The sequence below is a fragment of the Alligator sinensis genome, unplaced genomic scaffold (genome assembly GCF_000455745.1).
Source record: "Alligator sinensis unplaced genomic scaffold, ASM45574v1 scaffold1094_1, whole genome shotgun sequence".
NCBI lineage: Eukaryota > Metazoa > Chordata > Crocodylia > Alligatoridae > Alligator > Alligator sinensis.
Genome location: NW_005842562.1, coordinates 796,466 through 820,690, shown reverse-complemented (window position 1 = coordinate 820,690; position 24,225 = coordinate 796,466). Strand labels below are relative to the sequence as shown.

The window sequence follows — 24,225 nt, the reverse complement described above, 5'->3', positions numbered from 1 at the left end:
CAGGAATATAGCCTGCTTATCCAGTTGGCCTGGATATCAAGACGTCCATTGAGAAGGCACTGTAATATTCTTCCTTTCAGTTCCTAATAGATCCCGATCCCCCATGATCACAGTGGGGAACTTTCTGCCAGCACTGACAGGATAAGCAATGACAAATTAAAGGATTGTTTTAAATTCCAAAACATGGCATTTCTTTTATATTGCATTTAATGTGCCTAAAATCCAGTCAAGAGTCTTGAGAATCTCTGTACCACCACCTTTAGGAAGTGAGGAAAAACCATGTGAACAAGCCAATTCAGGCTCATCATGAGTATGACTGCAGTCATGTTCGAGGAAGTCTTATCTCAGAATTTTTTAATCGAGGGAATACCCTCTATTTGAGGGAATGAATTATTATTTCAAAATGAAAAAAGGACAACTTAAACAGGAAGGCAATTGGGAGAGAACAGATACAAAAGAGAATCCACAACACTATGTCCAAGCAACGCAACACGTAGGTTAGGGACAGAAGTTGCACATAAACCGGTTTAAGTGATCCAAAACTGGTTTAAACTTATAACATAACAGAAGTTCAGTGCACATAAGCCACTTTCAAAATGGCTGAAGCTAGTTTAAGATAAACCTGGTGAATGTAGTATCGGATTTAACTAATTTAGGTCAAACCGGTTTATGCAATGTCTGTCCCAGACCCCTTTCTGGTTTAAGTTACATCAGAGTCCCCCAGCATCCCAGGATGCTTTGCAGCCCTGAGCTGGGCTGTGCTGCCTGCTCCACCAGAGCCAGGTTAGCCCCACCCCCCTGTTCTCTAAATGGAGCAGTGAAGGCTGGCTCCCAAGGGGGTAGGGGTGGGGAACCCAGCTGGGGATGCAGTCCAGTCTGCCTGGCAGGGCCGGAGAAGCCCCTGCCAGATTTTTCCCTGCTGGAGTGGAGGGGGTGGAGGCCTGGGACAGCAGGCTCAGGTGGAAGGTAATTAAACCTCCCTGCCTCTCTACTCCCACAAGCACAGGACCCCAGATGGGGTCTGCCCAGCTTTTATCCCCTGCTTGCAGCTCAACATGACCCGGGACCCCCAAACCCTGCTCCCAGTCAGGGGGCAATCCTGCTGTGCCTTCCCAGTCAGGTGCAGAGCCAAGCCCAGCTAAGCATGCAGCTGGGAGAGCAGCTCCTGCCCAGCAACCCCTTCTACACGCTGGAGAGTGGTGTTTGGGCCAGCCCCAGTCCCTGTAATGGTACGCATGGCACAGGCTCGATCCAGCAGTGCCTGGAACTGAGCAAGGCACCAAGATGCTGGGCAGTGCAATGCTGGAGGTCAAGCTAGGCCAGGCATTGGGCTCCTTCACAGGCTCCAAGGTAGACGGGCACAAAAGCTCCCCAGGTGACAAGGAGGAGCAGGCTGCACCCACCACCACCATGCACCACTCACTAGATAGCCTCAACCCCAACCTGCCATACCCCAGGCCGCTGGGCGCTGAGTTGGCTGCACCCTGCTCACTCTTCTCCTACCCAGCAGTGGCGCAGCACAGCCCCATGTACCAGGTGCAGAGCACTACCCCTATGGATTCCCCACTGCTGCTGCTGTCAAGGGGACCCACACTGGCCATAACGGTAGGCACCGCCTGCACTACCTGCAGCACCAGGTGGGCAAACAGCAATGGGGAAGCCATGGTGATACCACCCCACGCCTGGTGCACAAAGCTGCACTGTGCTGCCACTGGGTAGATGAAGAGCAAGAAGGGCACAGCTAGCTCAGTGCCTGGGGAACAGCAGGTCAGGGCTGAGACCATCCAGCAAGTGCCGCACAGAGGTGGCAGGTGTAGCCAGCTCCTCCTCACTGCCCAAGGAGCCTTTGTGCCCATCCAGGCTGGGGCTGGCCCAGGCGCTGCTCTCCAGTGGGTAGAAGGGGCCGCCAGGCATGAGCTGCTCCCCATCTGCATGCTCAGCTCAGCTTGGCTCTGCCCCAGGCTAGTTTAGACGCACACTCCAGCCCCTTCCCTGCCCTTCCTAGGCTGGGTCCCTCTGCTCAGCGGGGCTCACATCCAGGATGGAGCCACCACTACTGCAATCCCTCTGTGCTCTCCTTGGTGCATGTCCCCACCTGGGCTTGGGGCCAGTTTCACTCTGCTCCCTCCTCCCAATCTGGCCTTTGCTCCTGGGCTGCCCCAAGTGAAACCCCCACCACTGCAGCTGGGAAGGGATAGCAGGATCGCCCCCTGGATGGGAGAGGGGCCCTGGAGGTCCCAGGCCATGCTGAGCCATGAGTAGGGGGAAAGCCAGGCAGATCCTGGCTCAGGTCCCATGCCTGTGGGAGAGGGGAGGCAGGGGGAGTTTAATCCCACTCCCTCCCCCACTTCACCTGAGGTGCTGCCTCAGCCTCCGGCTGGCCATGGCCATGCTCTCCACCACTCAGGGAAAAGCCTGGCAAGGACTGCTTCCCCCTTCTGCCTCCAGGCACACCCTAACTAGGGTCCCTGCAGGCCAGGGAGAGGGTTTAAACCCCTCCACAGTCATACTCAACCTGCTTGGGCCTGGCCATGCCCACTCCCTTCCCCTCCTCAGCTCAGCTTCTCTCCAGCTTTCCAGCCACTGCAGAAGGGAAGGGAGAGCTCCCTCTGGCGCCTCCTGGCTTCTAGCCTAAGCCACTGCAAGCATGTGACTACATTTCTAGAATCAAAAGTGAATGTCTATTCACTTGCTTGTCAGTTTACTCTCCACAGGTTAGATTAACCTGCAAAGACTGAATCAGTTCAAGCTCGGGCTTTTTGAATGTCTGTACTTAGCCCAGGCCTTTGTAGGTTTAGCAGTTGCAAGATGTGTGCAAACAAACTGGACAAAACTGGTCTGACAGTGCCCTTTTTCAAAAAGTGAACCATGTTCTGCAAAGGAAAGAAATAGCTACCGGCAAAGCTCATCATGACAATATGGTTCATAAAAACTTAAAAGACTTGTTCCCTTTTTCAGACTGCCTGGAAAGAACATGTCCAGATAAGCAGTACAGCCATGTCAGTACAGCATTCTGTCCAAGCTAAATTAGCCCTGCTTCTCAAGTGCACTGTGAAAATGTACATCCTAAATAAAGAGCCAATGTAGCATGACCCCACCAACTTTTGCTCCATTCCTTGAAGCCTGGCAAGTGTATACTATAAGACTTCAAAAGCATATGTACAAACAACAATGTTGCTGTTTTACGTGTCTCAAAATTGAAAATTTCTTAAGAAAACGAGAGAAACAATACATGCTCATTATATAAGCCTTGTAGAGACATTGTTTCCTGTGGAAGAACAGTGAGTGTACAGACATTGAGGCTTTTTCTCCATGCTCCAGAAGACTCCAGCATCGTGTGCATCAGTGTCCCCGTGCTGAAAAATGGTGGCAGGGGCACTTTAACTAAAGCTCATCAAACAGACTTTAATTAAAGTGCCCCTGCTGCCATTTTTTCAGCAGGGGGATGCTTATACATGTGACACTCCAAAAGACACCCCTCCCTGCACTCCTGGAGCACGTCTATAAATGCCTATTGTGCTGCAGGGAAACACAGGTGGATAATGAGTACTGCTGCCATCTGTCACAGGACAGACTAAGGGAGCCTGCAGAATACACGGAGATGTGTACACAGGGCCCTCCTTCACCCCCCTGGCTGCAGTGTCAGCACTGCAAACTCTCCACTTTTAAGGGCTTCAACATTCAAAGAAGTCTCTACATGTGGCTCTTGGTAACTTTTTCTACCAGGAGAACAAACCTAGGAGAATTCTCCCAGATTATTTGAATGAATATATACAGCCATACATACCTCAATACGTGAAGAACTTTCTCTTAAACAGATCAGGATCCCTGTACAGTCAGACTGTCCCTATGAACAGCCTAGCCTAGCATGGAGACTTCTGTTACTGTAATTCTCTTTTGTGGAACAGTGCTAAAAGGAATGGCATGCAATTAAGTATAGTAGGCTGGGTGACAAATTTACACGATGTTAGGAGGCAAGTTTTTAATCATGTCAATGATTAAAAGTCTACAGGTGGAAAAAAAGGTTGATATCTTCCAGTCTCTCTACAATATTCATCCAGGCAGGGTCCATTATGGCTCCGATTTTTTTCCCCAGATGGGATTTAAAACAGACTTGGTTTCATTTACTAACAGGCCAAAATATGAGAACAGCTATAATGAGAACCTCCTACCTGCTTTAACTGATTCTAGACCAACCAGTCATTCAAGTGAAGGAAAATGGGCATTCACATGTATCTGAAGGCAATAACTATGATGCTTCCACCCTTTGCACAGTCCTTAGTGCAGTTGAGAGTTCAAAGACAAGTACATAATATTGCTAATGTTCACTGCCTACAAAAAAAACCAAAACAGATGCTAGAGAAAGTATTTTAAGCTTAAACGACATGAAAGTAGGAAGGATTGTGAGCACGTTGGAGGTTGGGAACACAGTTCAGAAGACTGGAAAGCTGGGCTGAAGCTCAACAGATAAATGCAAGGCACTACACCTGGGAAGAATAATCAAAAATATAACTACAAAATGAGTGACACCTGGCTGGAAGGCAGCACTACGGAGAAGGATCTGGGAGTCTTGGTGGATCATAGACCCAATAGGAGTCTGCAGTGGGATGTAGCTGCACAAAAGGCAAATGCAGTTTTTGAATACATCAATAGAAGCATTAAGTGCAAGATGTCGGAGGTGGCGAGCCTCATCAAGAGTACTGTGTCCAGTTTTGGGCTCCACGTTTTAAAAAGGTTGTGGAGAAGTTGGAGAGGGTCTAGAGTCACGTGACAAAGATAAAGCACTTGGAAAGCAAGTCACATGAGGCAAAGCTGAAGGAGCTAAGAAAAGGCATTTAAGGGAGAACATAACAGCAGTTTTCAAATACTTGAAGAGCTGCCATAAAGAAGAGAGAAAATGCCTTTTCTCTCTTGCTGCAGAGAGTAAGACACAGACCGATGGCTTGGACTTGCAGCAAACTAGGTTTAGGTTGGGGATCTGGAAAAATTTCTTCACTATTATAACAGTAAAGCAGTGGTATAGACTGCCTAGGGAAGCTGTGAACTCACCATCGCTGAAGGTGATTTTAAGCCTTCCTCAGAAGCATTTGGGTGTTGGCTGCAGCCAAGGCAAGGGATTTTGATTGGGCTGTGCCAATGCTCCTGCTGGGACTTAAAGCCACAGATTCTGGCTAGAGGGTCTTGCCCCTCCACTCAGGGTCAGACTGATCACCAGATTTGGGGTCAGGAAGGATTTCTACCCCATGGTCAGATGAGTACAGACTGTGGGGATTTTTGCCTTCCTCTGTAGGAGGAGGTGTGGCCCTCTACCTGGGCTCTCTTGAGCCTCTATTAACAATCTTTTATATAACCAGAAAATTGGCTGCCATAGTTCCCCTGCTTTACCTATGGCAGGTTAGGGTATGATGCCTTGCATTGTGTCAGAGTTGATGGTAGTTTTATGAGGAGTTTATCTTATAGATTTGCATAGAAAGTTTTGGATAGGGCAGGAGGTTAGACTAGATGGCATCTGGAGGTCCCTTCCAGCTCTACTTCTCTGTGACACAACTTACCTGTATGCCACTGATGGATTATACATATCAGCAGCCTACATAATTCTACTGAGTTATTAAACTGATCGGTCATTATTTTAAGGGATTTTATTGCAGTTTTCTTCTGATAGCTTAAGCTATGTCATTACAATGGCAAAAAAACAGTGCTGTTTGACATGGGCCCTGGTTCCACTTCGGTAGCTGATTTAGGCTGTATAACATGAGAATATGTCTGCTTTGCGGGAATATCTACCATTTTCTGCAATGTTACATGCCTCACTCTGCTGAACAAACTGTAAACATATCAAAGATGACATGTGAACCTTAATCATGCTGACACTGTCAATTTAAATAAAAAGTTAATGTATTACGGTTTCAAAAAATCTTCAAGTTAAATTTTCAGGGATAGAAGTTTGTTTTCTAAATACCGTAACAATTTTGAACTATCATACTTCTGGCTGGGATTACTCAGGAACACACTACAGTTTTGAATTAAGGCAGAGATACCAAACTCACGTGGCCCCACAAGCTGGGTGAATGACACAGGGCCAGTCCACGGGACAGATCGAACCAACAGGCTTATGGACCCCAGATTCCCCCCTCCCTCCCTCCTCTGGATCCAGTGCCCACGGCACCCACTCCAGAGTAGCTGGTAGGTACCACACCCTGGGCCAGACAGAGCAGTGATGTGCTATGTGCAGTGTGCCCACCCCCACCAGACTTGAATGGCCTGCACTGCTCAATCCGGCTGCTTCAGGATCCATGCCACACATGGTGCCCCCAGAAGCTGGTATGGAACTGTGCTGCACATGGTACCTGCTTCAGTCACTCCGGGACCCGGATCAACTTTGTTTTAAAAGATTTTTCTTAAAACACAAGTTGATTGGTATTAATTACATGGCCAAACTTTAGTCTTTTGCTAATTGAGACTTTACATTTTGGGGCTGCCACCATTTTATGACAGAACCACTATGGCACCTGGGCCCCAAGCACTGATTCAGTAAATAACAGTCTGATTTTTTTTCTCCGAAATGTCTCTCTGCCAATTCTTAACTCCTCTTTCTTTTGGTTTTGGCCCTAGTTTCTCTACCACAGCCTGACAACAACGCACCTCACTTTTTACCCTTCAAGCACCTCTCTCCAGGGATACAAAGTCCAGTTCTCTTTGGGGTCTTTGAATGAGACTGCCCATATAACAGTTCACTTGTTTTTTATTAACAAAAAATGGAATAAAAGAGAAGAAATGGTTTGTTTCCAAACGTACTAGATTCTTATTATTATTTACAAAGAAAAAAAGTAAAATGACCAACTGTTTAAAAAAAAAAAAAAATTGCTGAAAGTGATCCCATTTACCCACTATCCCCTGGCTCCATGAGCAGCCTCTCTCGCTGTCAGAATAACAAATCTCTAGTCCTATCCAGTGAGCTGTTTGACCTCTGTCCTGAGGACTTGCTAAACTTATTAGAGGGAAAATGCTAATTATATCCTGCATTAATTTACAACAAACCACTATAATTTAACCCCTAACTAAGACAGGCTGCATGTCAAGAAATGGCTCCTCTAATCCAAGGCAGCTACCTCCTCTTTCCAAACTACTCAAGTTATCTATATACATAACTAGGGGCTGAGGCTAGCTGCATTCTCTAAGAGAGAAATTACTGAAGACACAGACACAGGTAATAAAAAGTCTTCTTTCAAATGTTTAACCATGTATCCGATAGACAGAATTTCACATACCAGCTTTTCTGATTGCACCTAGTTCTGATCAAACCTCTTGCTAAACCACCCCAAGTCACTTTTGCCGAGATTCCTTCACCAGGGAACTTACAGTGTGCATCAACGTCTTATCATTTTAAACTGATTCAATTAGGGCACTTGCAAAAGTTTTATTTTTTTTCTGAACTCTCATGGCTCTTTAGGGGGTTTCTGTCCTATAATTTGGGAACAGAATTCTAAAATAAAAGGATTAGGTAATCAAAAGTACAACCATATCATATTTATAATTTCTGATTAAATATCTTTTAAAGACATTAGTTTTGTTTTGTTTTTTCTTAAGTAAACTTAGGCATATTTCTTGATCTCAGTAATGCTAAACAATATTTTTTTTAACCTTCAGTTAGTTTTAAATATATTGTGGCTGATTTTCTGCTGTAGGATTTTGTGAAGTTCAGCACCACTAAAACCAACTAAATAAGGAACACTAAGTAGGTTGTTACTTTCAATTCTCTGTGAAAAGGGTGCACACACATAAATAACAATTCAAGGAAAAATATCTTTTGTATGGCTGTACTCAATTAAAACAGTTATTTAAATACCTGTTCTTCAAAACGCTATGCATTTTTGTCATATATTTTACCTTACAAAAAAGCGTACAAAGCAAGTTATGTAAACTACCTTTTCTTGCTACATTCAGAATTCCTCTCAGACAGATGATCCTATGAAAATAACTTTTGTGTATGAACAAAATCATAATGTATAGATCAAACAGCTACAGAGTTAAATGCACTTTTAAAAATACCCGAATAAAATACATGCAGATTTTCACCAAAACAAAAATAAAATATTATCATTATAATAGTCATATATGATTTACATTGCATAATCATTCAAAACAGGTGTACAATAAAAACAAGTTGAATTTTGAGTACTGTAACAATTTGTCATAATTCTGTTTTTTCATTTAGAGAAAATTTGAATATTAGAGTTATATGATAAGGCTGTCTATGCAGTTTCCTGTTCTGCAAAAATAAAATATTTGCCCCTCATAGTATGTTTAAGAAAATTACATTTTATGCCAAATGTTTCTGAACTATTCGGTGTAGAAAAGATTAAAACTAAACAAAAGCAATAATTCTGCAGCTGAACATAATATTCTTTCCTAGTTTCCTGCCAATTGTAATACTCTTCCAATTGCTCTCTGCAACAGTGCCTTGCCTTAGCTAAATATAACTTATATTACTTACCCGCTCTTCATAAGAAACAGCAGTTATCTTTCCTAAGAGTACTCTTCCTAAATTCATCTTCACTTAAGATGAAAAAAACATTTCCTTAACACATCAATTTCGCAAAGATGATAATATACAATTCAAGCCTATTCCATGCCTATACATGCCAGCAAAGTTTAAAGGCATTTCGTATGAAGTTCTATTTTACTCCCTTTATGTTACCCATAGCAACAGGCCACTGCAGGAAGCTGTGGTTCGTCAGGGATTCAGATTAGATCTCAATTATCTCTCACAAAAAGCTAGACCATTTTATATACATCATGCTGTGATTTCATTTAAAGCATTTCCTATAACAAATCAAGGCAATAAAATGAAGTTTGGGTGTGTGATAACCTTTATTCAATGAAACAGCTTCCTATAACTTTCCTTTTAATGAAGCATTGCTGTTAATCACCTTAATTATAGCTAAACATTTCCATGAGCTAACTACTATTTTCAGAGGTTTATACAGTGCAGGTCAGAATGAAGTAAAGCATCTTAGAAGAGTCTGTCCCATTTTACATGTTTGGTACTACAACTAGCTCATAAAAGATCAGAAAGGCAAGGATACGGGGCATAAAAGGTTTAATTTGGAAGCAATCCATTACCATATCAGGGCAAAACTGTGCTCTCTGACCAGAAGAGCAACTCTCAGCTATATCCTACCCTTTTCACTTATGCCATGTGACTATGCCTCACCAATATCAAGGGCAGCTCCATTCAGGTAGGAAGAACAGAACAAAAAATGCACTGTGTGAATCTAAGAGTGTAAGAAACCCTGTAACTTGCCTTTTACAGCAATGTCTTTATCTGAGAACAGTAGAGAATTCCATTAAGTCTACTGCTCTTTACAAATAAATCAATATAGAACAACACACAAAAATCCCCATTTCTGTTATTTTGCAAAATCATAAAACAAATTTATTGTTAAACATAAACACTACAATTACAAGTTAATAATGGCTAATGCAGCCTTCCACCAGTAGCCTTCAAAGCACTTCACAAACAAATTCCACCTTTCAGCAGTATCCTGTGAACCAGGCAAGCATCCTGAGTTTAGAGAGAGAAACTGAGGGCAGGGAGGTTTTGAGTTTTTTTAATCTTGGTATCCAAGACTCCACTGTTAGTGCCAGATACAGATGACCCAGAACTTCAGTTTTTTTCATCTCCTGTTCTAAGTACTGGACAATACACTGTCTTTGTTAATACTGAAATCGCCTAACATTCATGATTTCATTGAGAGAAATCACAAAACAACATTTGTGGAGGTACAAAGGCCTCTGACCCAAACATTTCATAGACAGAGATATAGGTTTATTTAATTGGAAAACCAATATTTCGTAAACTGAGATTAATCTGGCAAACCACAGTAAATCCTTTAAGCTGCATTTTAATTATCAGTGCAAGTGACACTTGGGAGACATAGGTGGCAGGAGAAAATATTATTTGGAGGGGACTGAGTAAATACTATTTGGGGGGCTGACTCCTGCGTCTCCCTCCCACAGGGCCATTGCAGGGCCAGTGCACAGTGGTGCAGTACACAGTGGCAGAGGAGCACGCAGCAGGGGCACTGGACATGGCACAGCAGTGGCACTGAAGCAGTGGACGTGCAGAGCTGAGCATGCGTAGAGCGCTGGCTTGGCTGCACGCTGAGCAGCACCAGGCGCAGCTGCTGTCATTGGCCACCACAGTATTAGTTGGGGGGGGGGTCTAAACCTTGTTAGCCCTGGCCTTCCGCCGCCTATGCTGGGAAAAGAGATTTGGAGGCAGCAAGATTAAAGTTTCAAATACATTTGTTTCCCATATCACATTAAAAGCTGAAAACTTTAAAGCAGACAAGTATTACCAGAAAGGTATTTCATTTATAAATTGCATATTGCATGCCGCTAGTACAGCTGGATGGCAGAAGTGGGCAGCTTCTGCAAAAGCAAACCAATCATCCTTACATGGCTGACAAGGTGTATTGACTATCTGAACCTAAGATGAAAGAGGAGTATGTGGAGGTGAGAGACTTCCTGGAGAATTTTCCTGTGAATGCTCTTGAAAGCACACAAAACAAGGAAGACTTTTACCATTGTTCATCACCAACTGGTTGTGCACAGTACAATGCAGCAAGGAGGTGCATGCTCCTATGAACATTAGCTCCAGAATGATTTGAAAGAAACACATACAGCCTTTGCAAGACTTGCATATAGCTGGTGCAACTGTAATGGAGTACCAACATCAGGAACATTTGGTGTGGGCAATGTTTTATAATGCTTTCCAGGCACTTGTATTAGGTGCTGGAAACCTAATACTCCTCTACTGTAAGCAAGCCACTAGAGTTGCTGTTTTTTATTTCACTGAAATGATCTTGCATTCCAACATCCACCTTTTTTTTTTTCCTATACAATGGTCCCATGAATGCCTATTTTGGCTGCACCTGAAAGCTAACCTGCTAATGCTGATGACTGGGGGGAAAAGCCCATGAACCTGAACTTTTAAAAATGTCTTTTCCCCTTACTTTTGTCCAGGGCATCTCAATAGCTACCATATTCAAAATGTTACATGATTTCACACATTAACTAGGTCAAAATCCAAAGGCCTTGTCCCTATAATACTGAGGGAATGTTAACTTAGACAGCTATTAATAGAAAGTGATAAAATCATGACATGACAGCTCTAAAGCAACTAATTCAGATATACAAGTGAAGACATTTCTAAGCCCACTTCCATCTGCTTATAAACTAAAATGTGGGGAAAGGCTTAGTCCCCAGAAATAGTCTCTCCCTCCTCAGTGTCTTCCCCTCCCCTCTTGGAAAGATCCCCATTTTTTTTTCTTCTGCCTACCTGTTTGAAAGTCTGCAAGAAAGCAGATATGACAGGGGCTACAGAGACAAGGATTTTTGGTACTATTTTTATAGGGCTAACTGCATCATTGGGAAAGCTCTTAGACAATCTTTTGGGAACAAAGTGCACTTACTCAAAGTCACTTTGTATCTGAAAGCTTGCCTAACATTTCTTCCAGCTCCGCAGTTGGTCCAATAAAAGATATCACCAAAAAACCATGGCCTCTGTTTTCAAAGAAACTTGACTTTTATTTATATGTGCTCTGTGTTTCTTCTAGTATCTTCTTGCTCCATGTAATAAAGGCATTTCTTTGAATTAAAAGAAATTTTCCTAACAGTATTTTCTGGTTACTGCTTTCTTAGCAATATTTATTTTCTTTGTCAAGTAGTCAAGAATGACAAGAAAAATAGATAAAGTTACAGAGAATTAAGATCTTTAAGCAGACTTATCAGTGCTTCCTACTTACCACACCAAATTTACTACAAGAATCTACTTTTTAGTTTAAGACCAAAGCTTTGCCTGATCCTATTTTGGTAGCAGCTCGTCAGACAAACTTGTAGACGCACACTGCCCTGACCTGAGGAAGATATCACACACAAAAGAAACAAAACAAAAACAAAAAACCACCATGCCACACATGCATTTCCTGGCCCATCATAGCTATAACAACACTAACCCTACATGATTTTTTTCTTTTTTTTTTTTTTAATAGAAAAACTAAATTAAACCTTCTCTGAACTATCCCACACTACTTTTGCCAAGGGCTCCCCAGCTCCTCACAGGTAAATTAAGCAGAGAAAAGAAGAAAGCCTAGCTAGTTCAATCAACAGTGTGGTTCCATCATAACGAATGTAAAATTTATATTTGTCCCTGCAATGTATGATAGAAAACATATTTTGAATTTGCATTTTATCTAACCAATTGAAAAGACCAGGAAACTGCAAACTTTATTAAATACTGAGCTTCCCAATAACATAAATAGAGGAAAACTTGGAAGCTTGATGCAAATCAGTGCTAAGAGTGCCCCCTGCTGTCAACCTAAAATGCAAGTGTTAGTAGGACTTTTTTTTTTTTTTGCACACATTTTTTATAAGTAAAATATCTCTTTGGATCTATTCTTACACAGAACCAACAGAAACATTGTCCCCAGACATATTTTAAATATCTAAAAACTCTTTTGACCCCTTCAATAATAAGTTGATTCTAAAAACTAGCTCTTTAACATAATTTTAAAAAATGTATTTGTGTATGGCAAATTCAACCATTCTTCTCGAACAGATTATAAATGTTTCAGATGTCTAAACTCACTCCACAGATAAAACTATGCCACAAACAGCTATGACTGTCACTTGCATTTCTTAAAGAGCAATTTAAAAAATGAATTATAACACAGCAGTAAATTCAAATTATGTTACATGCTACGAGGATATGATTAAGTTACAGATCACTCTTACACATCAAGGTACTTTTGAATTTCCCTTCAACCTACAGCTTCAACTGATTTCTGGGAACCCCTGAATATAAATTTGGATTTAAGAACTAACTAGTAGTAAAACAGTCAGTGTGTTGCTTTTCTTCCTAAATCCAGTACGTCTAAATCTTTCATTTCTCAATTTAGAGCAGAGAGCCTTTTTGCTGATTCATTTTAGGATTAAAGAAAAATAGACTTTATGGAAATCACAGACATAGAATAAGACCTGAGAAAGTCAAAACCCAATACTAGCCATTCCCTTCATTTTCAAAATGTGTGCATTTGGATTAGTAAAGTTTAAGAGAAAATATGTTGAATGTTCAGGTATCTCAAAGTTATATATTTGTGAATACTGTACAAAGCAATGTGTTTATTTTGGTAACTCATGTCCAAACCAAAGAAATACGGCCTCAGCTGCACAGCTGAAAACAGCTGTGACCATTAGCAAATATCTAATTAAAAAAAAAAAAAAAACACTCATAGAAAATTAAATAACTGCTAATCTGACCAAAAAAGCTGATTAGAAATGCTTTACAATTATTGTACTGTCCACATTCCTATAAAATCTATTAATTAAATATAATGTATAGCAGTACATTGAAAACACATCATTAAAGATTTTTTTGTTATAGCTTGTATTATAAAGACAAATGAAATACAAACTTTGCCTCTTTAACAACTCAATGAATCCTTAAAAATACTCTTTATCACACACCCCATTACAAAAAGATTCTTAGTTCTGAAATCTAGTCTTACAACCACATTCCTACTTTCTGTTCATTTTAAAACAAACAAAACTTTATACTTACAGACACTTGACTTTCAGTGAAAGTTTTCTCCATGTATAAATAGTTTAATAGCTCATTGTTAGGAAACAGTCCCTTTAACTTTATTATCACACCCTTTCTGAACACACACTTATTTCTTCAGAGCCTGGTAAAAAAAAATAAAACCATTCTCTCTGTTATCCTACCACCACCTCTTCCCATTCTCCTCCCCGCAGCACATTCCCCGCCCAGACTCAATACTAACTCTGTATCTGCCCATCAAAAGAAACAAGCTGTCTGTGCTCAAACTTTTAAAATGTTGTTTAGGCAGCTTCTATAAAACCATAAAGCTTCTGTGAAGCCAGCAACATGCCGCTAATGAAAAATTCATTTAATAAGGGCGTAAGGTATCTAGTCTAGAAGTATTTGTCCAAACACGCTTAGGTATTGAGTCAACATCATTTTTCCCCTCCAAACTAAACATGTGTTGTTTTTATTTTATTCCTTTAACATGAAATAGACATAAATAAAGTCATCAACTTACGTTCAAAAAATATGTTTTTAGATCCAAATTAACACAAAATCAATAAGACACTTGATGCTGGTAGGACTAAGCTTAGAGTAACTTCCAGCTCCTGGGCATGTAAGTGCATGCTTCTTCATGATTACGTGTGCATGTTATACAATTGATTCATCGCGCCCAACGCTCTTTGGAGTAAGGCACTGAATTGGCCAAGAATCCTGCTCCTGGTGAAACAAGATTCCTGTCATTTCAATACCACAGGGGCTCAACAGAATATTGCAGAGATATTTGAATAATGTCAGAAAGAAACCCAAACACTGTTTTCCCAGCTAACAAGCTTAAATCTCATCCTTTTTTGCAAAGGCTTAATTTGGAGATGGGGCAGAGAGGGGCGGTCAGGAACAGAAACTACTTCTCCTAAATTAAGGCTAAATAGTATCACAACAATGTAATGAAGTCTGCACTGCTCTGCTGCTACACCTCTTCTATGACTAGGGAGAGAAAAAAAAAATCCAGCTCTAAAGCTGGCAATTCAATGCATTTAAAGAGTTCTTATTTCACAAAAAACATTCCCCTAGCCACTAAATCTGAAAACAGCCCATTATATTAATTCTGAGAAAAAGCCTTTTGTCCCTGGATCCTGAAGACATTCACACCTATTGTCCCACTGCAAGTGCCTACCTGTGAAGTATGCAAGATAAAACGTGCTAACGCTGCACCCTGCACCACCCCGCCAACACGTGCGTGCACACACACGCACCTGTGCATCTGTAAGCTAACTATGGCTCATTTAAATGTGGTTCACTACAGGGATAAGCCTGTAGGCTGTGTGCTCTCCCTGGTTACCTACTGGCAGAAGTGCAATAACGCAGCTGTTTTCAGCCAAGATAAAACCCAGGACAATCATCATTCATCATCAATCACAATCAGTCTCAAGTCAAATGACAAGTCTTTCCAGCCTAATATTATCCCTCAGTAGCACTATAGGAGAAAAAGGCCCTAACATGCACTCATCAGGGTGGCCAATAAACACTCTTTTTTCCTCTGATAAAAATAAACTGCACAGCAGCAGAAATAGCAGTAGGGGCGGGAAGGATGAGGGGAATATAAGGCCAACTGGTTACTTCTTTCCCCATCCCTAGAATGAACTGGGATTATTGATTCAGCTTGGGACACTGGACTCCTAGCACCTCCTTGCAGCAGAGGTCCTCACATTAAATCTCGACACCCCCTTGAAGCCCCCCTCTGTAGAGAAGTAGTCTCTCAACAGTGCCATCAACAGCACCACCACTGTCATGGGCTCCAGATGCCTCCATTTACATACTGGTTTGTATTAAAATATGGGGAAAAAATAGGATGGATGAAAGCAGCAAGGTTAAAGGTCACAATGTTAAGGCAAAGAAGTGAAGGTTATGGACAAAAGTCAGTTAAACCAGGAAAGGTAAAAAAGGTTTAATACAAAAGTAAGAACAATGTAATTTGGGTTTAGAATGAAATAACAGGTGAACAAACGATAACTAAAAGAAAATGTCAAGACAAGTACGTTATAAATAAATTTAAAACACAAGAATTAAAAATCTAAAAAATATACCGAATTATTTAAACAGATATTAGCTTATACTGCATAGTAAAAATGGTCTTAAACTAAGAAATCACTTTTATTCAAGAAAGCATTTGCACATGCACTGAAGTCTCATGGGACAAAATTGGCTTTAAAAATGTATGCGTTTTCCTGAATAGGAATGCTTTCCAGGATTGGGTCTATAAGAGTACCTAGGAGTTACTATTATCTCAGTCTCCAATATAAACCTAGTTCAAGATGTATACATCATTATTAAATTAAATTGAGCTAAATCTATTTGTTAGCATATTTTACATAAAAGTTATGCAGAGTTCAGACGCATTTTATTTATATGTTGTGGGGAAAGTGTTGGGGAGAAAGTGTGTTCTCACCATTTTAGATTTTTAAAATAATTTATAGACTGCAGAAATTTTCCAAAATGAAATTCTACAAGGAATCACTCCTTCATATACATTGTTTGTTGACCTGAAGCCCCCTGGAGAGGATAGGTAGAAATGTTTTTCTATATACGTTTATCACTAAGGTGATTAGCTGTATCAGCCTGAATTCAGGCAGAAGGTAGGACAGCATGACATCCAAAAATCTCACTGGTTCAGACGGGCATGAGCTTTGAAAGGCAATACTCTTCTTCCTCAGATACTAGGAATGGCCTGGCAGAAAGAAAAGATTTTAGAAAGGAAAGGGACAAAGGGAGAGGATGCTGCTAAGAGAAGTAATAAGTGGATTGATTAAATCAGTTAAGATGAACAAGGCCTTTAACACCTTGGAGGGACATGAGAGTAAACATCTAATACAGGAAAGGGATAAGAATCCATAGTCCTGTTGCGATCCAGGTTAATACCACCCAGTTTGTTGACAACTTCTTATTCTGCAATTTCACATCCAAGCTGTTTTTTAAAGATTTTTGTTTTAAGCACAGCTACCCTGAGGATTCTTATCCCATTACCTGGAACTAGCTGTCTACTCTGGTGAGCCTGAAACTTTACGGCAGAGTTGGCACCCTGGAAGGTGTTGTCACAGGCTGAGAAGTAGGCAGTCTGGAGCTTCTAAACAAACTGGAAGAAGGAGGGCAAATAGGAGATGGTTCAATCAAGATTCAATCATCAAAGGTTAAAAGATAATAAAAATAAAAACACAGCAAGACATTACAACGGCCAAAATTAGAAAAGTCATCAGTAAACATAAAACTGGGGAAACAGCTGGAGAGGAGAGAATAATTTGGTTGAAGTGATGCTTATAAAAGGCAATGAAATAGTTTTCCAGCTTTTTCTAGTGCTATTAAACAGAATGTGGAATGAAGAAAAGAATCCAGCCCATAGAAAGGAGGCCTTGCCATAAAACTGAAAGAAGAGGAGACATTAACGACTGCACAAACTGAGAAAGATTAACATTACACTCACTGCCTGGAAAAATCATGGAACAACCTATGAGTACCAAGAAACAAATAAACTCCAGCTCAGAAAGGGAGGAGCAGGTAGTAGACTAGTGAGATTACATGCCAATCAAACTATTTGTTTCAGCCCTATTACAGATTTATCACAAGGCAAATACCTCACGTGATATATTCCATCTCTTTCCAGGAGGACTTCAACAGCATAGACGGAGACAAACTTTGAAAATTCTGAATTCCAGCAAAAATAATCAGACTGAGCAAAAATTAGAGGTGCACCAATACATCAGTCCACATCTTATCAGCAGTGATAAAAAGGCAAGTTGACATTACTGGCAATCAGCTTTTTTTTGGCTGATGTGGCTGATAATGTCGCCAATATATGCTGCCTGCACCTGCGCAGCCACAGCACGCATGTGGCCAGACTGGCAGCTTTGAGAGCAGCATCCGGAAGGTAAGTCTATTGAGGAGAAGCAGACGGGTGGAGGAAGGTAGAGTGGGCATAGGGGTGAAAATCAAGGCCCCCATGGTGAGGGAAGGAGTGGGGCTGGGGCAGGGGCTGGCATTGCCCAGCCGGGGCAGGACGCAGGATGGAGCCACAGGAAGGAGAGACTGTGCGCACATCCCAGATCTGTGCGCGGGGTGAGGACAGGATGCCACTGCAGGTTGGGGTTCGGGTAGTGCCAGGCTCTTCTCAGCATGGGGGTTGAGCCAGGGTTGCGCTCAGGGCAGGCAGCAGCAGTGCTGGGAAGGGGGGCTATGGGGTGGGCTACAGCCACCCCAGAATTCACCATAGCCCCCTTGAACCTCCCCTCCCAGCAGATCCAAGGGGAAAATGCACCCCCTGTTTCCACCCAGTCACTGAGGCCCAAGCACAGCTCATCCAGCCCCTGTCCATGGACAATCCTGATGACTGGGCAGGACAGCTCTGAGGCCTGTGGCCAGGCTCCATCCCCCACCCCCACAGCTGAGAACACAGCCAACAGGTGCCGGCTCTGGTCGGGGAGCATGTGCATGGGTACATGTGCATGCATTTGTGCGCGTGCAGCCTTCAACAGCTCACCAAAACTCATTAAGTGCCCCTCCAGCCCAAGAATTGCCCACTCCTGCTAAAGACTACACTCCATGGGCAGATCCAGGAGAAGAGAGAGAAAAACAGTCTGCAGGGCTGTGAAATAGGAGGGGGAAAAGAGAGACCAGGAGTACCTAGATTGCAAAACTGCAGAAAAGAGGATAGAAACATGGTAAATTGCCATTAATGTTAAAAAAAAAAAAGCATTAGAGTAGGTAGATAAAATGACTAACTTCATTTAATGTTTCCTTATCTTGAGAGTAAAATGTGCTCTCAAGATAAGGATGACATGTAGGTTGTCAAGCAACAAACAGCAAAAGCTGCTAATTAACTTTCATAAACTTGAAAACACTAGGGAAAGTAGATTGACAATGATACAAAAATTCAATTTTTCAATGCTTTTATCATGTCTACTCTTTACGAAGCAGAGGCCTGAAAATACATAATAGTAACTGATAATATCAACTCATTATCAAAGTAAATCCCTGCAGCATATACTCACAGTTCATTGAAAAGAGTTTCTGAAAACATCAAAAAATGTTAGTAGAGCAAAGCAACAAGAAAAACAAACTTAGGAGGAGGAGGAGGATGGTCACAATTAAAACGTACTTTACAAATGGGCCCACTATGACTCCCATATCAAGAGAAGAGGGCCTATAGACACATTATGTAAAATAAAAGAGAAAATGCCCAGTCCAATAGACATGACATGCTAAAACCTGGAGAGAACAGCGCAAGACCAGAATAAATAGCAGAAAATGATTAATTCCAATAAAGAAAGAAGTTATCAAATGTTAAAGCAATAAAAAAATAGTGGCAATTAACAGAAGAGTTAACAATATTTAACTAACTTCCACTGCTTTTATTACTTTTATTTAATCTTGGTCTTTTTAAGTTTTATATGATAACCTACTTTCTGATGTTTAGTGGTTTCTCCTCCACTCAGTTTTTGAATACTGGCTAACCACCTTCTCTTTATGCCTTACATTCACCTCCCTGCTCCCATACCTTCTACCCTGTCCCTCCCCATTACAACCGCCAATCCATCCATCTACCAGTCAAAGAAACACTCATGCATAAGTGGCTAGTTATCAGAAGTATTTTCACGCATATATCCGGCGGGGTATACGCGATTTTACAAAAAGGATGGCCGCAGGCTATACGAGGGTGCGGGCTATGCAGTCTTTTATGCAAGAGCACGTGTAGCAGAAGTTAATGAGCGCATTGCTTGATTAGTATTCCCAGAAGTTAATTGCTTGATTAGTGTTTCAATTTAGCGCACCTTTAGCCAGTAGTTATCACAACATTAATAGAAAAAAACCTATGCTACAAAATCACATCTTTAATTGCAAACGTTAAAACAGTCTTTAATGAAAATTAAAACATATAAATTTCTAAAAAACGTTCAAAAACCTTCAAAGTCCGTATCGTTACTTGATTCCCCGAAATACGCGTCTACAAAAGCAGCGCCATCAAGTTCATCGGCGTAGTCTTCCAAGTCAGTGTAGGCTGACTCCTCACCCGATGCGCCGTCCAGGATTCCAGCTTTAAACAAGCCACTGATTATAGAGCTTGGTTTCACAGCTCTCCAGGCCGCAACCATCCAGTTACAAACTTCTGTATAGGTGGCTCGTCACTGTTTTCCAGATGGGGTGAATGAATGTACACCCTGGCTCATCCATTTTTCCCACTCCTTTCTCATGAAACATTTGAACGAATGGTTGACGGAGATATCCAATGGTTGGAGCTTACAGGTTAGTCCTCCAGGAATGACAGCAATATGCGCGCCGGCTTTATTTATTTGTTTCTGAACACTAGAGTGCTTGTGCGCTGCCATCGCATCAAAAATTAGCAAAGATTTAGGCACAAAAAACCCGCCTTGCCGTGTTTGAAAACAGCGTTCTGTCCATCCTCGTTCATCCACCCTTTCTTATTGCAAATAACTGCAACTCCATTTGGAATCTTTTCTCTGGGCATCGTTACCCGTTTGAAAATAACCATCGATTTTAACTTTGCACCACTCACGGTGCACGCTAGCACAGTGGTGAGATTTGTTCACTCATGGCTGGTTGTTGATATTGCAATCATCTTTTTTCCACGTTGATCAACTGTACGACTTGCTGGGACATCAAATGAAAATCGGTACTTCGTCCATGTTAATTATGTCTGCAGGACATAAATTATGCATGCTACACTCCTTGCGCACAAAATCGTGAAATTCTGTTAATTTTTCTTCCCAGTCACCTGGCAGTTTTTGCCCTACGGTAGTTCGTGAACGAACAGCTAAATTATTTCTGTGCATAAATGTATGTGCCCAATTGCATCCACCCCCGAAGTCTGTTATTTTCATCTCATTTGCTATCACGCGGGCCTTCTGCCAAATAGCAATGGTTGACACAACTTTGTTGCTTTCTTGTTGTGCAACAACCCACTCTTTCAGGTTAGCTTCTAGAGTTGGCCATTTACAATGCATACCTCTGTGAGCACACTTTCTTGGATTCAGAGTTTTCAAAATGCCTTCTTCTTTTTGCCATTCTCGCACCGATTTTTCATCCACAGAGAATTCTTGACCAGCTGCGCAATTGCCGTGTTTCTTGGCATGCTCGATAACGGACAATTTGAAGTCAAATGTGTATGATTTTCTCTTGGGCATTTTGATCGGACCCTGCAGTAATTACCCCAGGAATTGCATAATCACACACTCGCAACAACCTACCACAAGGTCATTCGTTTCAGCTTCATATGTTGCTTACTAATTAAGGCATAAGGATTTCGCTTGACCAGATGTTACAAATTGACAGCAAGTATAAACACACTTGAGCAGATGTTACAAATTGACAGCAGTAATTAGCACTCAAATGGTGATCCTTCTGGTAACAATTAACAACTAAACAGCCGTTACCCCCCCGTAACAACACTACCAGGTGCAGGGAATACATGGGTGCAGGCTATGCACAGATTTTTTTCTGAGATTACAATTTTCAGCGGGCTATACACAGGTGCGGCTTATACCCGTGGGCGGGGTATATGCGCGAAAATACAGTACTTTTGTGGCTAGGAAAGTGCATCTCTGCTTCCTTGTAGCTGCTACAACACTACTACTACTAGAAATACTTCCTCCTGGGAAGCCTGAAATAGTTTATCATGGTAGGTAAGAATGGAGCTTCATGCCAGGTGTACTACAGAAAGGAAGGTGCAGAAGTTTTAATACTGAATTACTGAATGGTGTCAGATTTATTTACACTATTTAAACTAAATCATGCGATTCAATAAGAAGAATGAAAAGGATATTTTTAATGTTATGTGTACTGTGAAACCAGAAGTACACAGGTTGCCATGTACATTTGGTGTTTAATTACTTAAAAAGCTGACACCTAGTGGCATATTCTAGAAATCATCTTTCATATATGATGAGCACATATTTAAAACAGAGACAAAAGTATCAGAGATAAGGATGGTTCAAAAATCAATACATCTCTTTAAACAGCAGTGATTGTGGGACCAGATTTTGAGACTTCAAACTCTTCTCAACTTTATCATGTGAAATAGTGCATTATTTTGAGAACTAAATCACCAGTAAGAATGTTAAAATGACAAAAGATCAATAAACAATGTTTTCAAGCTCCAAAAGGAGATACCTATTTATGGGATACAAAACATTTCAGTTTTTTCACACATTTTGCTACACTAGAATGAAGACAAAATATAGCTGGACAGTAGGATGTTGGACAAAAAAATAGATAAACTGCTGGTAAAAGATACAAACCTTGGATCTAGTGTGTAAATACAGAAGACGTTAGCAACTTGTGATGACTCAAAATTCAAAAGACCTACTGAGACTTAAATAAAAGACATATAATCATTTTATAATTGCTATAATTTTTCTTTTAAACCAAATTTAAATCAAACAGAACCAATTACTTAATTAGAAATCTCGTTGCTATGCCAATTAGTTGATTTTGCTACTGTAACTTCAAAAAACATGATTGTGTATTGAGTTATGGTTTGTAAAGATACAATAAAAGCCCCATAAGACTTTCTGCATGTCTTAAGTTAAGAAATGAAATATGAAGAAAAGTGGAGCAACTGGAATGAGCAAAACAAAAATCAGGCATTGCTAGTAATCTATAGTAATGGGCAACAGCACATATGTAATTTTCTGAAACTGCCTTAGCCCAGTTACATGCCCTACTACAAAAAAAAAAACAGTGCATCTTAACCATACTAGCCCAATGGGACTAGGTTCAGGTGTACTTTTGACCTTTCTAAAGTCCTGGCAACAGGAGCCAGAGAGAAGGTACCACTAGACAGTGACTTGTTAAGAAACAGAAATAATTCTGCCTATAATTCACCCTCCCAGAGGGCTCACATTCTCTTTTTGCTCTTTTTCTGGCCCCATGAATCTTGCTCTTGGGCCAATTCAACAGCCCATAAGACTAGTCCATAATCAAATGTTTAAGGCACCCTTCTGGAAGTGGAAGTTTAGGTATGAATCCCCTCGGGCAGATGGGCCCATAACCCAAGCACTGGACTTCCTGAGCAAGTGCTCTTATTATGAATTGTTGGACAAAAGACGGACTTTACACTGATCTCACTGAGCTGTCACTCAGGGCATCCTAGTTCAGACAGATACCTTTCTAGGGGTGTACAAAGTGGGCAGTATTTGATTTGGATTCAGCCCGATTCAGGGGACAGTGATTCGTAGAAGGACTTGGGTACCTGTACACCAGTGCCAGAAGCATGGGGAACAAGCAGGAGGAATTAGTCTTCATGCTTTCCACTGGGCACTACGATCTAGTAGGGATCATGGAGACCTGGTGGGACTCCTCTCATGACTGGAGTGTAGCCATAAAGGGCTATGTCCTTCACAGAAGGGACTGGGTAGGGAAGACAGGTGGGGGTGTTGTCCCCTATGTGAAGAAGCAGTACACCTCCCTACAGGCTGATGTTGGCCCCAAAGAAGAACAGTTTGAAACCCACTGGGTCAAGCTCTGGGGTAGGCACGGTGAGAGAGACCTGACTGGAGGTGTATACTACAGGCCGCCTAACCAATTGGAGGAACTTGATCTAGCATTCGCCCATGAACTAATGGAGGCCGCACATGCACGGGACATGGTTGTCACGCGTGACTTCAACTACCCAGACATCTCCTGGAAGGAATGCTCGGCCAGCTCGGATCGATCATGATCCCCACCCCACCCCAAAAGATTTTTTTTTTTTTTTTTTTTTTTTTTTTTTGACTCAGGAGGTGCAGAGGTCAGCTAGAGGCAATGCAGTTCTTGACCTGGTCCTGGCCAAAGGGGATGACTTGGTGACCAACTTAAACAGAGGGCAGCCTAGGCAGCAAAAGGGCACAACAGCCCCCCTTGGCTCTGCAGGGAACTAGCGGACCTCCTGCATCTTAAAAGGAAGACCTACAAAGGATGGAGGACTGGAACCACCACCAAGGAGGAATACTCTGCTCTGGTCCGGACCTGCAGAGAGTAAACTAGGAAAGCCAAGGCTGCAATGGAACTCCAGCTAGCTACAAATATCAAGGACAATAAAAAGTCCTTTTTTAGATATGTGGGGAGCCGGAGGAAAAGGAAGGGCAACATTGGACCCCTGATAAACCAGATGGAACAACTGACAACCAATGCCCATGAAAAAGCAAACTTGCTTAATGGGTACTTTGCGTCAGTTTTTCACCAGTCCCATGGGACAGGGCCCCCTGCCCACTGTGGGTCAGGGAGTCCCAGATGAGGGAGTTTCCTTACCCTCCATCAAAGCTGACCTCGTGAAGGAACACCATGATAGGCTGGATACCTTCAAGTCAGCCAGCCCTGATGGTTTACACCCAAGGGTACTAAAGGAGCTGGCTATCTAGCATCATAGCTCAGCTCCTGGCACAGATCTTTGAGAACTCCTGGCGCTTTGGTGAAGTGCTCAAAGACTGGAAGAAGGCCAGTGTGGTACCTATCTTCAAGAAAGGGAGGAAAGTAGATCCAGCAAACTACAGGCCCATCAGCCTGACCTCTATCCTGGGGAAGGTCTTGGAAAAGATTATCAAAGAGGCCATCCTTAACAGACTAGCTGA

At 41.8% G+C, this 24,225-nt stretch overlaps 1 protein-coding gene across 4 annotated transcripts in view; it reads right to left on the bottom strand.

Moving 5' to 3' along the window:
- The window catches only part of RGS12 (regulator of G protein signaling 12), a 159,250-nt gene that overhangs the window by 81,478 nt on the left and 53,547 nt on the right, over window positions 1–24,225 (bottom strand). The window contains exon 1 of one of the 4 annotated variants that reach the window (XM_025214062.1): window positions 13,625–13,755. The exons of the other annotated variants lie outside the window; for them this stretch is intronic. Within the exon in view, the coding sequence (XP_025069847.1) occupies window positions 13,625–13,657 (33 nt within the window). The 5' untranslated portion in view covers window positions 13,658–13,755. Of the gene's footprint in view, window positions 1–13,624; window positions 13,756–24,225 lie in introns of those variants that run through there. 4 annotated transcript variants of the gene reach the window in all.